At 40.1% G+C, this 15,890-nt stretch overlaps 1 protein-coding gene across 1 annotated transcript in view; it reads right to left on the reverse strand.

Moving 5' to 3' along the window:
• Positions 1-14,971, reverse strand: part of CCDC93 (CCC complex scaffolding subunit CCDC93) — a 40,590-nt gene extending 25,619 nt beyond the window's left edge. The window contains exons 1-7 of the mRNA XM_065841485.2: positions 14,771-14,971; positions 13,571-13,684; positions 11,804-11,898; positions 9,171-9,282; positions 4,915-5,013; positions 3,533-3,589; positions 1,081-1,181 (exon numbers count right to left, since the gene is read on the reverse strand). Of these exons, the coding sequence (XP_065697557.1) occupies positions 1,081-1,181; positions 3,533-3,589; positions 4,915-5,013; positions 9,171-9,282; positions 11,804-11,898; positions 13,571-13,684; positions 14,771-14,812 (620 nt within the window). The 5' untranslated portion in view covers positions 14,813-14,971. The remainder of the gene's footprint in view (positions 1-1,080; positions 1,182-3,532; positions 3,590-4,914; positions 5,014-9,170; positions 9,283-11,803; positions 11,899-13,570; positions 13,685-14,770) is intronic.
• Positions 14,972-15,890: the final 919 nt, after the last annotated feature.

Below are 15,890 nucleotides of genomic sequence, written 5' to 3' on the forward strand. Positions count from 1 at the left end.
AGCTACAATTGTCTAAATTGTAGAAGCAGGACTACTTACTAGCCTTTTATGGCTAAAAGTTAATCTTTTGTATATGAAGTTTATGCAATGTCAGAAGAGGTCTGCTGAGCAACAGGACACCCAGATGTCTCCCAATAGTCCCATTCCATCATGAACACACAGAGGGTTTCATCCCACTTCAATGGAAAATAAACTGAATTATGTTAATTTGTCCATGCTGCCCTCACAAAATACCACCATGAATGAAAGGGGAAGATTATAAAAAGGGGAAGATTATAAACAATCTGCAACCAGGACACCCACTGATTTCAACTGTGTGTCAAGACAAATGTGTAGAAACGGTAAAAGGAAGGTTCTCAAAATAATGAGACCAAAAAAACCAACCACACAACCACCAAAACACCATCAAATTGTAACATCATTTGCACTTGTTAAGAGCTCTGACAGCAGACAAGCTCTTCATTTCACTAAACTATTAAAAGAGAATTGGAAAGAGAAACTAAAACCAGAAACTCTGGAAAACTATTTTTATGCGTTTGGAGAGCTCTCAGCAAACCACAGTGACTTTCAAAAATAATGGATAAGTGCAAACCTTGGTAACTTTGTCTGTATATGGAAGTTTGCAGGAAGTAAGGAGACAAATCACTAAATCAGGATTCAGCTTCCTGATGTAGCAACCACATTAGAACTACAAAAAGAAGCAATGAAAACTTCAGTTCCTTTTTTACCCCCACTTTCCTGGACTGCTTGCAAAGAGGCAATATTGATTGACAGATGCCTGGAAGCATCATGAATTCAAGCCATTTTTGTGAGGCCAAGAACAAGCATGTTAAATAAACATACCCTAATAGCAGCGTAAGTCAGAACTTGCGCTCTCATTGTACAAAACATTGGTCCCGCATACAAGGACTGTCCAGTCCCCAGAGAATGTACAGGTTAAGCAAATCAAATCTGAAACCAGACAGGAGTAAATCTGAAACAGTTTGATGTCGAAGTAGCAGAAAAAAACCCCCACAATCCAAATTTTTTATGGAATGCTTTTAAACACACATAACACAAATCCCAAATGCAGCCTTTCACCTGCCATATTCCAGAAGCGTAGCATGAACCTTTGATTCCTCATCTAGCAGCTCTTCGGCTCCCTTCTGACGTTTATATTTTCTCTGGGGTTTGTAAATCTCCTGTAAGAGAGCGAATTAATTCAGAGTTCGTAAAAGGCTTTTCTATAATAAATGCAGAATTGCTGTCTAGAGTAATAGATACACTGTTCCCTTTCCAACATCATCACCAAATAACCAGCATAAAAAAGCAACATCCCACTCTTCTGATGTGCCTTACATTTGTATCTTTTAAATACTTCAAGGGCCAGGCCCAGAATGCTTAAAAAATATACATTACAAAAACAATAGTTGAAATCAAAACTTGGGCTTTCCATATATACATTTAACTTCAAAAAATCCTATTCACATGGGACAAAAATTCAATGCAAGTTTCAAAGATTCTGGAAGAAAATAAAAAAGGAAGATGATCTGACTTTCTGTACAACACAAACTATTCTTTTCAACAAGCAATTCCTGCACCATAACACTGCTGAAACAGCTTTCAATCTTTTTCAAAGACATGATCCCAAAGTAGAGATTTCACACAAATGAAAATAGAGTATCCCTTGGCAAGTGTGTCCTGTATTTGTCAGTTACTCTTGGCAAGCGTGTCCTGAGTTTGTCAGTTACCCTTTGCAATTTTTACTTCATTTCTACTTTGAATTTCTGTCATCTTTGTGTCCAGCTATTAAATCTTGCTGCATTTTTGCCTGTAACACGAAACAGCTTTTTATGATCAAGAGTCTCACACAAAATGTGCTTTCACACTTACACAAAAGCAACGTAAGTCACAAAAGTAATTACAGCTTTTATGGTGGTATTCTATATTATACCTGTGCTATGTGGTTTGTAGGCATCATACCATAAGCATTAGTCTTGGCATCAGATAACTGAGTAGCTGAACAAAACCCCTGCAAGATAATCTCAGTTCACTAGATAGTCACCTTTCAGTGGCTTTACTTCTTACTCCAAAACCCATTATTGATATTTAATATTCCTTTTTCTAGCCTTTGGGTCAGATCATGACCATTAATCTCATTGTATCTCCCCCTTGAGAGCAGGGTCAGTCCTTAGACCACTGTTATAATAATGAATTCAGACAATAGACTAATCTTTCACACTTGCTGGTCCTCTTTTAGGAAAGTGGATTTCTCTTCCAATTCCAACGCATAATGATTTAAAGGTGGCCTGAAAAAGAGCCTTCATCTTATAGCTGCCTTCTCCTCCTTCGAGTTCCTATACATAGACAGGAAAGCTTGTGCACTTTCTCCCCTGAAAATTCACTGTGTGTTCTTCTAGACTGCACTCATGCCTTAAGAGATCTCATGAACTAATCTTGCGTTAAGAATATCTGGCGTCAGCTATAGGGGATATAATCCTGACAGAGCTCGTATCTTTAAGGAACAGGTGTTTGCCTAACTATACCCTCAGCAGTGACGAACAAGTGTCAAAAGTTTATCGACCATGAAGATGCACCTTGGGATCTGTGATCTGGAGGAGAAGACAGAATACACTTTTAACAGCCCTGCAGATGGATCCAAACTGGGGAGAGCAGTCAGTGTGCTCAAAGGCAGGAGAGAGATTGGGAGATATTTAGACTGGCAAGCTGAGTGGTGCAAAATACTATCAAACTTTAAAGACTGCGGTCTCACAACCTATTGAAAAGTCTTGGAAGCGTCCCATTCAAAGCATACCCAAACTTCCCATCACTTCGCAAATGCTGGCAAGATGGTAAAAGAAAAAAAAAAAAAATTAAAAAGTAGCAAACTCTTCGCATCAGAAATGGTGAAGTGACAAAGTCACAAACAGGGAAATTAGAAAGTACGGACAGTACCTCAAGCTGCTAGCTAGGCATCTGAGTTCAGGTGAGACAGTGACACTGCCTATGTATTTTACCATTCCTGGTAGTATTAATGAATAAACTTTCAAAAAATATAAACAAGCAGTTTAGTCAAGAGCCCATCTTAAGAGGAAGAAAACAAATTATACCACACTGTGTATTTTCATTGCTAATTACAAGAAGTAAAAAAGACAACTTCTGAAATGCAAACATTCAAATTAAAGAGATCATGCATATTTTGATTCATTTCAAGATAAATAGTCCAACTACTGATAGCGTTGAATAATCAGTCTGCTGAGGGTTTAATAGCCTGTAAGCTACCTTGTGACTTTTCTTTGATAGAGTGCAACTCCACACCCTCTGTGCAAGCAGTTGATATGGTTACCTACTTAGTCATACAGTGAACACCTAAAAGTTCTCAATCTGATACGTTGGCATTTGAGACCTGTTGTAAGAATGAAGCTTGACATGTAACTTAATTGGGACTTTCTCATGAGAAAATTCAGGATTGGCTGCATCAAGCAGCATTAACCAGCACCATTTCATTACTAAAACCGCTTGTTTCTTGATCATAAATATCTAACATACTTACAAAGATATCAGTAACAGTTTTGATAGCCTTCTCTTTTCTTTGCATGAATTCATCATCCTGAAAGACATTAATAGAGGTGATTAAAAATACCAGGAATGGAGATTAAAAACCATTGTAATCAGTTTACCAAACACAGTTGTCAGTTTCTAACTGTGCTGCCCAATTATTTGGTGAAATGTTAGTGATTTTCTCTAACACAGGAAAGTATTTGCTTCTCTTGTCAGATTGGTAGGTAGGTCTCTCAAACTGTATCCAGATGAGCAGTCCCCCTGCTCTCTGCTCATACACTACCTGACACAAATGTAATCCCAGTCCACTACTGGGATCTCAAATAATTACTACACTATGAAGAAATGAAGTTGGAATCAACTTAATGTGGAAAAGTTTCCCCTACTATTTCTAGGTATTAAAAACAATAAAACAATTTAAAAAAATATTCCAAAGCACCCCAAGCTAATAAATTCTGTGTTTCCCAACACTACAAAAATCTACCTTTAATGCTGTTACTGAATTAGAGGCAAAACTTGGGTTCTAGGTTTCCAAACTGGAATTGCCTTGAGATATGCATGAACAGAACTGATGGCTCTGCAATACAGGCACAAATCCAAGCTCATTTGATCTGTCCTCTTAGACCAAGGAAACTTCCTATCATTACTGCAGAATAGGAAGAAGAGAGGATGACAACACTGTTCTAAGTATGTAACTTCAAAAGTGGGCAGCACATGACTGTTATCAGATGGAGAAGGAATGTGATCAAGGCATTTCAAACAGTGCAAAATTACTCTTACCACTACACTTCCAGATAAAACCGAACCTCTCACTCCTCTGGCAACCGTATTTTACAGAGACAAATGTATTTCCTTTTAACTCAAACCTACCCCTCTCTGTCTTTCCCCAAGTTCAGTTTTTGAATGAAGTTTTCTAGGAATCTAGTTTTAGCGCTCTAAAACAAACCCCAAATTATAGAACATAAACAGCATTTCAATTCCCATTTAGCTAGATCAGCTTCTCTACAAAACAGTGGGTGTTTCTGAACACATTTCAGGCAATGTAGCTCCAGTCATACGGTTAGCCCAGATACACTGCACAGAGCTCCATAAGGAAGTTACCTGGCAAGATGGACTGACAGAGAAGTACCAAATACTGCAGAAAACCAAAGCAACTATTAAGCAAAAGTTAACCAGTACGTATAAACTCTCTGTCATAACAACTTAACATTTACATTTTTTCCCCAGATGAACATGTACATGGATTCCTCTAGGACTGATTAACAAAATGATAGCAAAAGCAACTCTGGGATATTGTGCTGATTTCAGAGCTGTGAAGCTGGTACTGCACCTCAGCTTCTGCCATAATAGAAACAAGAACTGACTTGATCTTACCTCCGGTAGCCTATGAGTTTTTTGAAATTGTGATATGGAGTAAGAACGGATATAGTCTCCCATTTCCTCCCTTGTTTCTATTGCACGTTTCACCAGCCACTGAAAAGAAAAAAAAAAAAAAAAGAAAAAGAAAAGTTTGTAGCAGTGGGAAGGGAAGAACAACAGCAGCAAACACCAAACTACTGCTTAATTCTTTTTAATACATGATAAAAGCTAAAAGCACATATTAAGCACACAAACAAGAATATTTATTTCTAAACATAGTAACTCAGGGACCTACTGACAAAATGATGCAGTACTAGCTATTTTATAAACTTCACATTTACTCTTGTTCTACATACTAACAAGCTCATTAGAGCAATCAGATAACCTGTAAGCTAAGAAACCACAGGGTTTTTCTTATAATCAAACCTAAATATTCTTCATCCTGTTGAACTATATTGTATCATCCAAACCTCAATGAGCCATAACATTCAAACTACAGTGGGATTCAATAGTCCAGAAAGATCAAACTGCCTTCCCTTACGAGCTCCTTGAATCAGAGTCTGGTATCCCAAAAAACTTCTTTTCTGAATGCTATTTGTAAATAGTGTATTGCAAAATTTGTAATTTCATTGCATGACTTCCCTTTATTTAGCTTGCATTGTACCTTCTCATATACTGAATTGCTTTTATATTCTAATTAATTTCTTATAGTAAGGATAGAAAGAAAACTCTCTTGCAAATTTCAACTACTAGAAATTCTTAGTCAACAAATTAATTTATACACAAAAGCATATGAAACCTCCAGAAGCATAAGAAAAGTTCATTGGAATTCGGCCAATATGAATTTCTGTAATCCAAATATTTGTATCTTCAACAAAATCATTCCAAAAAGGAAATGAAGAGCATATGTGGAATAGAAATGGATGTGTGCCACTTCAAAGATTATTCTTTTAGCTTGCATCTCTAAGGATCGGGGAGAGAAAATACACCCCCCCAAAAAAACCCTGAAGTGCCTTCCCAAAAATCTGAGTTGCATAAAGACTACATCCTAGGAGAAGAAATCCACAACTTAAGCTAAAAATACATTTTAACAAAGTGCACTTTACCACACTAAGTACTTATCTATAGTATTAGTTTTTATTACTTGTTAAGCATTAAGAAAATTACATTATTAAAATACAGAATAATACATAACACAGAAAACCACAGCAGTAGTTCACAAAACAAAGGAACGTTCATTTTCTGGCTTTTTGTTTTCACCTAGACCATGGAAGAGCCAGCACGCCTCACAGCCCACCAGACCAATAGCACAGCTGTACCATCCAGCACAACGTATATCCCATTCCACATTCCAAAAAATCAAAACTACTGAACCCTTAAAAGCTATCAATGCCATCTTTCTACTGAGTAGGCCATACAGAATAAATAATAAAGCCCTCTGTTCTAGGAAGTGTGGGATTTACAGCGCTTACACAAAAATGTGCTTGTACTTTACATGCATACAGGTTCATCCCTCTCTTCTCCAAACAAGTCCTTGGGAGCAGACTTTAAACCAAACAGTGGTTTTTACACAGTCCATGGGCTATGGTATGGTCATGCATCTACAAAGCAAACTTGAGCTGTCCACAGCACCCACCCCTGATCAGTCTGAGCTGGAGGAGATGGGCAGGAACTCTGCTGGCATTTGAACTATTAGAAGTTGAATAGAAAATATTCTGCGCTCTCAGTGCCAGGACCCAGCACCGAACCTGTCTTGTACCATTTGTCCGTTATACTCTGACAGAAGACACCACTTGGAGCAAAACCTCATCTCATTAATCTTGGCCGTACCCCAGACAGAAGACATTACAGCTAGGCCACATGTATTTATATCAAATTTTCCTACTATAGATCACTTATTGTTTTCAAAAACTACAGCTCCACTGTGAAAAGATGTATCTGCAAGCCTATGAAGTGTTCAAGAAGAACCACATGCCCACATAACAAAAAAGACGATTTCTGACATTTATGAGACCACACAAAAAGCCACAAGAGATTGAAGTACACTTTAAGTAATGCTGGAGAAGATAAATCTTGGGGGCTGTTGACAGCCTGTGCAGGAGGTCACATAAGAGATCAGATCAATCTTGGATCCAAGTTTGAACCAGCAACAGTTTTCTGTGCCATAACCATGAACCCCTGGAAAGTGAGGGGAAGACGATGACAACAAGAGAGATGAAAATGCAGACGATTAATTACAAAGCACATCTCATCACTACATTGCATATGTACTTTTCTAAGAACGTAAGCAGAATTTACTATGAAGAACAGCACCGTTTCTGCCCACTGGAATATTTTTTACTCTTTTTCTTCCTAAATTCTGCTACAGTATCTGGCAGTGAGCCAACTCAATCTAATTTATTCCTGTAGGGAAGGATCCATCTAAATTCCACCTGTCAAGTTCACCAGACTGACTTGCACAGCACAAGAGCTATTGGCACACATGCCAGGTGGAAAAAAGAGCTCCTGTATTACTTGGAGACTGATTTAAGATTTACATATAGCAAGTGAAATCTTGAATTTAACAGGGTATTGAGTAAAGTGTCATTATCAAAATATAATTCCTACATGCCATGGTGCTGTCAGCCTCCTGCATGGTCTTTTCCAGAACACAGCATACTGGTGACACCAACAAAAGTTTTCTTGAAAGTCCATCTCAGTTGAGATGAAATGAGGAGGCACCAGTACCTGGTACAGGCAGAACTTCACGGGGACCTGACAGAAAGCCACAATTTCTTAAAAAATATCTACATACAAAAAACTAAGTTCATAGAGAAAAATCTTAGGGACATGGTTTAGAGGTGGACTTGACAGTGTCAGGTTAACAGTTACTCGATCTTAAAGGTCTTTTCCAACCAAAATGATTCTATGACTTCTTCACCAAGATGTACCACCAACTGGGCAGCTACTGAGAATCACCACACTCAGAGGAATCTAGAAGTCCATTTCCTTTCTGCTTAGAATTAATGTTTCTCCTCTCCAGAAGTAATATCCCAAATCACGAATTTGGATGAAACAGGTCAGAGAAAATAATACCCAGTGCTATAGTTTTTACAGCAGGAGTTCATGTTCTCACTTCAGGAGAGGAATTATTTCTCCTGTGAGAGAAGTCTTATATTTGATAAATGTAACCATTCATTAGCATCATTAAGATCAAATGACCCAAGCAAGAAATTAACCTGGGTTGTGATTTTTTTTGTGGTAGGAAAATACAAGTTTAGAAGTAAAAATTCACATTAACAAGATACAAACTTTCCACCTGTAGGCAGCATCAGCACAGCTTGAAAGCTGTGTAATGGTAGCACACACCACACAGCTTTTTGTGGGGAGTGCAGTTAAGTGGGTTTTGCTCAGGAGCCTCCTACTAGAAGATAACAAGAAAGAGACAGCAGGAAGTTTTTCCTACTTCTCACAAACCACAATTTAGATTAAACTTTTACTTGCTAAATTCCTTCATAGGCAGGAGGTAAAGAGATACTTAATGAAAAAGCATCTTGCTTAACAGTCTTCATTTTCCCTATTTATCAAGGATAAATTTATGTGTGCAGATGAAAGTAAAATTAAAAAATGGTAACGATGCACCAAGGACTCTCAAGATACCACACACAACTGGAACACATCATGTGTTAGCTTAAACCTTAATAAAATGGAGAACTAGGAGCACGCACATGGTCAGCCAGTATTGCTCAACAAACACACAGCAACAGGGTCACACGTCAGAACGATTTATTTTTCCACCCGGATGTTTTCAAGTGATACGAATGAAGGATGAATTATGTTTAAAGAAACAACCCCAATTGGCTTTCACCTTATTCATACATATCCTTTTGATTAAGTGACTATCTCCATAACTTACAGTCTATGTTTAAGCCTATGGAGTAAGATTTTTGTTTGGTTTCCTAGCCTGGTAAAGTAGATTATCAGATTCCAAAGCAAGCTTAAACTTTAGTTTCTTTAAGCAGACACATTCCATAAAAGGCAGAATCTATTTCAAATAATTTAAGGAGTTTCTTTCCTGTTTTTCTTAAACGCGGATCAAACAACATTTAAGAATTCTATCATCCATAATGACACTCAATTCTTTAAAAACATTCATTCTAAATACTTTCTCTGTGGTTATTCATTCCAAAGTCACATATAGAGCCAAACAACAATACAGATCTTCATTACAATTTTCATGCAAGTTTTATGGTTTTTTTCAGCAAAGTATCAATACATCACAAAATTATTACCTGTACAACAGGAAATATATGAATGAAATCCAGTCCCTGGATCTGATGTGGTTCCAAACGATGAGGACACTTCATTTTTGGCAATACCGACACAATTTTTTCAGTTAAGGCGCTATTATAAAACAACAAAACCACACATATATATATGTTACAAATTTGTCTGTAAATTAGAAATTATTTTTGCAAACACAGTCAGTAGTTGAAAGGTTCCCTCTAGTGGCTTCCATTGCACACAGCTGTAAAAAGCAGCCAAACTTTCATTTACAAAATAGCTTAGACATTGTACTACATATATTATTAGTCTGTGAAGAGGTCATTAAACCCCTCTTGCAGGCTCCTAGCTTGTGATCTAATTTATAATAATACACACGCCGTTTTAAGATCTGCATGTTTGTTCAGGTGAAATGCCCACATAGGCTCTATCTACAAACACCGTAGCATATCATAATATATGTACCCATGAGGAAACGGTATCTTTAAGTACAGCTATACTAAGTAAAAGATACGCAGTCATACCAAATCCATAATCAAATGTAACGTCTTCAGAATTTGTTTAGTGGAACTCCCAAAAAAATAGCTTGGCATTACTACTGAAACTTTATGAGTTTAAGTATATATTACACCTAAAAGCTAAATACACAATATACTACACATGATTTTGAAGCAGGTAAAACTGCATATGCAGACGTCTTATTCTACAGCTCAGGTAAAAGCTGGTACAACGACAGGATTACCCAAACACAAGGAATTAATCTACAAGAATATCATCCTGTTTCCACTGACTCCCTTATTTTAGGGCAATTTTTTTTTGCTGCCTATGCTGTTAAGCACATTTTTAAAGCAGCTGTCAGCATTGAGGATGAACACTGTACTGGAAAAACTAAAACTATCTTTCCATGAAGGAAAGAAATTAACTGGTCCAGTACTGACCTCAGTGCTATTTTGTACTGCCGAAACGGACAACCGATATTCTGGAAGAACAAAAGGGGAGCAAGAGATACAAGACAAGAGACTGCAGTCTGGGAACAGAGCTTGAAAAGTTACACTTCTTAACAGAAGTGAAAACTCTGCCATAACTCTTATAAGGCAATTTCCTCTACACCACCATAGTAATATTGTACAACACGGAAACAGCAGCATCTCTCAGCAGAATCAACACAAATGCAATTAAAAAAATAAATATATTTATCCAATAGATGCAAGATCCTCTCCTAACATATGTTTCCATGTTTATTTCAACTGAGCAATTAAATAATTGGAATAATATTGAGAAAACAGCTTTATCTTGAGCAAATCACAGAAGCCCTGAGCCACTACCAATATAAGCATTACATGGACATCAAAACAGCCCATGCTTGTGTGACTCTGAGCAATTTAGATTTACAAATAAATCATTGTTGCTGTTTTGGGAGAGGAGCCTGGGTTTTGTTTTGCCAGTCAGCTGGAAAGATAACAGAACATTTTCAGAACAACTTAACTATTTCCTATTCTGCTGTTCTTAAGGATAACAAAGATGGCAATTTTAAGATCTAGCACCATCATCTCCATTCCTAGTCTCTACTAATTCTGTGCACTTAGCAATGCTTTATGTACTTGATTATCCTTGATGATTTAAGTGTCTCCATATTTAATCGCAATAATCACAAATTCTTATTTTTAAATGTGTTACAGTCTTGCCAATGCTGAATGATTGTAAATCAAACAGCACAGAAATACGCTCTTTTCAGTTACATTGAGCAATAAAGTCTCTTCATATAACTGTAATTTGACAGGACATTCCTACTTCCTGAAATGTTAATTATGGCTTTTCTATCACAGAAATGCATAAAGAAATAATGTAGTTTAGAATGTAATCCCTTTCTCAGCATAAACAATTTTTAAAACCTCCCCAATACAGCAATTAGCTGGCTTAGGAGCAAATTCCACGCATAAGAAATTAATCAAACCAAAATGGTCTCATTGGGTCACCATTAGGAAGGAACTCCCGCTCCTCCACATGGGCCAGTTAACTCTTTTGACAACAGCGCCATGCTTTAAATTCTGTTTGCCGATGCCTGCAATTCCACCTCAGAACCATAAAGGAGAATCAGAGGTTATTTACACAGCAAAATCGCAGACACAGAGAACTCAAGGAAGGTCTTCTAATGCTGCGCTCCAGTTTCCAGCAACGTGGTCTCCCTCTGCCCTTTGTTTTGGCCTCTGCATCATCCCCTTGTGCCAGCACAAGCATCTGTGCAGCTGCATAGAGAACTGGATCCAGGAACTGATTCATGTTACAGCTATTTTCCTTTTTTTCGTAGGTTTTAATCTGGATCAGTTCCCAATCCAGTTCGATGTGGAGCCACACAAATGCTTTCACTGCTTAGTAGAGATAGAAGAACACGGCAGCCTAGATGGGAACAGCACTGCCTTGTTTGGAACAAGCTTCTTTCTGGTTTTATAGATTGTGGAACTACAGTCTGAGAAACCCAGAAACCAGTGCAAAGTTTTGCAAACCAGTGGTCTTGAAAAGCAGGAAGCTTGGGCTAAAAATCCTTCTTATAAACAAGCAGCTATCAGGTGACTTCCCACCCCCCATCCGTTTCTTTTCTAAGAAGGAAAGAAATGCCACATTTGCCATTTCATCAACTTACATTTTTTGACCAATAGTAGAGTTTTCCTGAAACAATAAATCAACATCGATATCAAAGTTGCAAGTAGTGATACACCACGTCATGCCGCCTACCACCTAGCAAAGGAGCAACAGCACAGTTAGTTCCATTTCAATTTGAAGACATAAAAACAAATACATCTTCAAGGTTTTATTTATTTTAGAAACTACATCTTCGTATTTTCTCCATCCTCAGTATTCTTATATAGAGACTGAAATAGATATAGAATACATATATCAACTTCTACATACAATATACATATACAAGACAGAAAAAAGAACAGTTAGTTACATTCCATATTCTTCTCTTAGCTTCATATATTAATTTTGAAATAGCTCTCAGATTAAAAAATAAATAAAGCATGACAGTATGTTAAATATCATGATCTTTAAAAAGTGGCCATATCTAAATTTTCTCAGGGATCATAATTTCTGTATTCACTTATTTACCTTGATATGTATCTTTGCTAAGCACCATACCAACGTAGTAATGCATATCACCAGCTCTATGAAAATCTCTATTTCAGGCCCTACTCCTACAGATCCTTCAGCATATTTAAACTCCTAAGCCATTTCATCAACTTTACATACATTACATAAATATTTAAAGATAACCTTGCATGAACATATGCAAGATAGCCTAAATGTATGCAACAGCAAAGAACAGAGAAAAGGAATTAAAATATGGAATACCTTACCAACATCATACAGCAAATTAGGGTGTTCTACACAAGCTTTTGCAACACTTTACCTCTCTCACATTCCCCTCTGAAATACTTTATCAGCATTCCTTTTATACCACCAGCTAGATAATTGTCTACAGCAACGCTCATTTTTGTAAAGGTTGGGCATTGTCATGAAATGGTAACTTTGCCATAGTATTTAGGCAAGTATAAACATGTTGCATCCATTTCTACACATAAATGTAACAATATTACATCCTAAGGCGCTCTCCTTGAAAGTACTTTGTGTCTGCATGCACAGCCTACCGAGCAGCTGAGGCCAGTAATGCCAAGCAGCTTGAAGAAACTAAGTTTTGTATTGCAACGTAAGGCTGCACTATGATCAAAGACACAGTAGAAAACAGTAGAGTCCATTTCTAGGCTGCCGCAGTTGTGTGTTTTCAAAGCTCGGTTCAGGAATTTGTCACAGAGTCAGCACTAACACAATTCAGAAGCCTCTTTTCAACCTGAACTTTGCTCACTGTCAGTATCACACACTTCCTGTCCAGGACAATGAAAGGTTAATATTCATGACATTCTATAGATATGTAAAAACAGCTCCAAAATAATCTCACTAGGCTAACTGTTCCCTTCTTTCACACAGCCTCTCAAGACAAATACTTCCTCATTTCTCATTAATAAAAACTCCTTTTTAAAATGATCACGCTATCTCCAAGTATCAAGTCTTTGTAGCTATTCTAACTGTAGTAGAGAGAGGGGCAAAATTCCCTATATCTGACCCTTCCTTAGGCTGTAACATGCACAAAAAAGCACACCAGCAATTAGCTTGCATTCGACCGTCTGCTTTAAAACAGGCCTTGCTGCACAAAATTGGTTTTCAAGACTGAGGAAGTACTATCTGCCTGAAACTGGGTCATTTGCAGAATTATTTACACAAGAAAATTTAATGTGTTCCAAGTGTCTCTTTTTTTTTTAAGTCACCTAGAATTGCTAAACTAACTAGTCAAAAAAATACGTAATCCTCATATACTTAAGGAAGGTTTCTAAAAATATTGAAATGGTCTCACCTTGTCAAAGGGTGATAACCCCTTGATTCTTGCTCGAAAATACCCAGCAGCCACCAACAGTTCCAAAATTTCAGTCAACTTGATGTTTTGTTCCTCATCTTCTCTTGTTTCAACCTGATAAATGAAAAATAAAACACTCAGTGTTTTTATCTCATTCTTCAAATGAACATTTTCCAAACTTTACCTTAATACACATCACAGAAAACCTTGACTTCTATTAGCAACTTGGTTGTTAACTTAAAAGACATTAAAGAAATAGGTAATGCATTTCTATGTGGATTTAATATCATCTTTTGTTTTTTGTTTTTTTTTTTTTTTCACGCTGTTAAATATTTTAATCTGCTTTTGCTGTTCAAACTCCTGGCCCTACTGCTTGCCTCCAGTTAGACAGATTGCTCTTATTGCCCTAACGCTGCTAATTTATTCTCCATTTGCACACTTCTTTCAATTTCAGGGTTCACAAAATCCTACACTTCACATTAACGCTTCTAGGACTTTCTTACAAAACCTGGAGGATAAACTCACAAAGAATCCCACTTTTCTGGGTAACACGATTTTAAGCTAACTCAAAGCATGGTAGTAACAAAAAGTAAACTCTGATGGGCAGCCTGGATATTTCGGTGCCCCGAAGTCTCAGCAGCTCAGCACCCTTGAAAAGGGCTTTTGTCCCCATTTGCTGGGATGAAGCCCCACAGCTCCACGGACACGCACGATCGAGTAGGGGGTCCGAGCACCAGCCCCTCAGACCTAGGCCCCAGACGGCCAAACGGGCTTCAGGTCTCCCCTCAGGTGACCCAGGGACCCACTCACGCACCCTCCCCACCCTTCCCCAAAATCTTTCGGACAGTCTCCTCCTCCCCTTCCCACGGAAACCCGAAAAGCCTGGCAACCAGAGGGGCCAAGCAGGCACTGGTGCACGGACGGTGACCGACAGGCGCTGCCCGCAGCCCCACAGGGCCCAGCCCCCGCGGGACCCACCGCACAGGGCCGGGGAGGGTGCAGGGCCGAGCCCGCTGTACGGCCGTGACCCCCGGGCTGCCAGTCAGAGCCCCAGTCCGCGGGGAGGCGAGGAGGGGCAGGAGACTGCAGGGAGCCCCAGGACGCCAGTGCAGCGCGGCCGGAGGAACAAGCGAGCGGCCGCGCCTCGCCAACACCGCTCTGCGCAGGGTGGAGGGGCTGGGAGAGACGCCACTACGGTACCTCCTGGGGGGCCTGGTACTCCTGTCCCCTGGGGACGACCATCGCCCTCCGTCTCCGGCAGCCGGCGCCCGGCCGCTCAGCCTGTCACGTCCGCTCCCCCCGCCGCAACGCCCGGGCGAAGGGGTGTTAACAAGCCAGCGGCTGCCGGGTTCCCCCGCCCCCGCTCAATGGTTCGCCCGCACCCTCCTTGCGTACAAGCGCATCCGGGCCGTGCCATTCACGGCCAAAGGGGTGTGGGGGAAGGAGGGCGGGGGCTGCGCGGCTCCCCGGCAGCTCATGTGACTGACTGCATGCAGCGCAACCGCCTGAGCGCTGGCCCGCCCCGCCCGCAGTGCCCGCGGCCGGCGGCCCTGGGCCCCCATGCTGCCCCTGTGCCCCGGGGGGCGGTGGAGGCGGCTCCTGACCGCCCAGGTCCTCCCGCTCACACCCACTGGTGCCGTGCACTGGGCTTTTGCTGTGCGGACGCCCCCCTTTTTTCTCTATCTTTTTCTTGCACTAGGGGAGTTGAGGCCTCTCCGTGGTATGGAGAAGTTACTGAGAGCTCTGTGACCCAAGAGATACTTGGATATTAGGAAAAAATTAATCATGGAAAGCGTTGCCAGGCATTGGAACAGGCTGCCCAGGGAAATGGTGGAGTCACCATCCCTGGAGGTATTTAGAAGGTGTTTAGATGAGGGTTTTAGGGACATGGTTTAGTGTTAGAGTTAGGTTATGGTTGGACTTGGTGATCCTGAGGGTTTCCTCCAGCTGGAACGATTCTATGACTCACAGCCTCTCATGCCCACAGCTCACCCACACTCATTAGCAGCTGTGTTCGGTTGGGTCACCCAACAGCTAAGGGGGATTTAACTGGATTTTTTATGTCCTGCACACAGGTCCCATGCTCAGGAACCTTTGCACCCCTTAATCTTGTGCTGCCCCTGGGTAGCCTGTCCTGGGGCTGTGTCTGCACAGCCCTGCTGGAAAGGTGGGTTTGCAGCAGGGGCTGGGTGTGCTGGAGCCCAGCCTTCCACCCCGCATCCACCAGCACCCACATTTGCAGTCTGTGGTGCAAGGGGTGCATGCTGGCAGGGACAGGGCCTTCCTGGAAAGCTGTGCACGCACAGCAGTCACCAACACC

This window comes from Patagioenas fasciata, chromosome 7 (assembly GCF_037038585.1).
Source record: "Patagioenas fasciata isolate bPatFas1 chromosome 7, bPatFas1.hap1, whole genome shotgun sequence".
Taxonomy (NCBI): Eukaryota; Metazoa; Chordata; class Aves; order Columbiformes; family Columbidae; genus Patagioenas; species Patagioenas fasciata.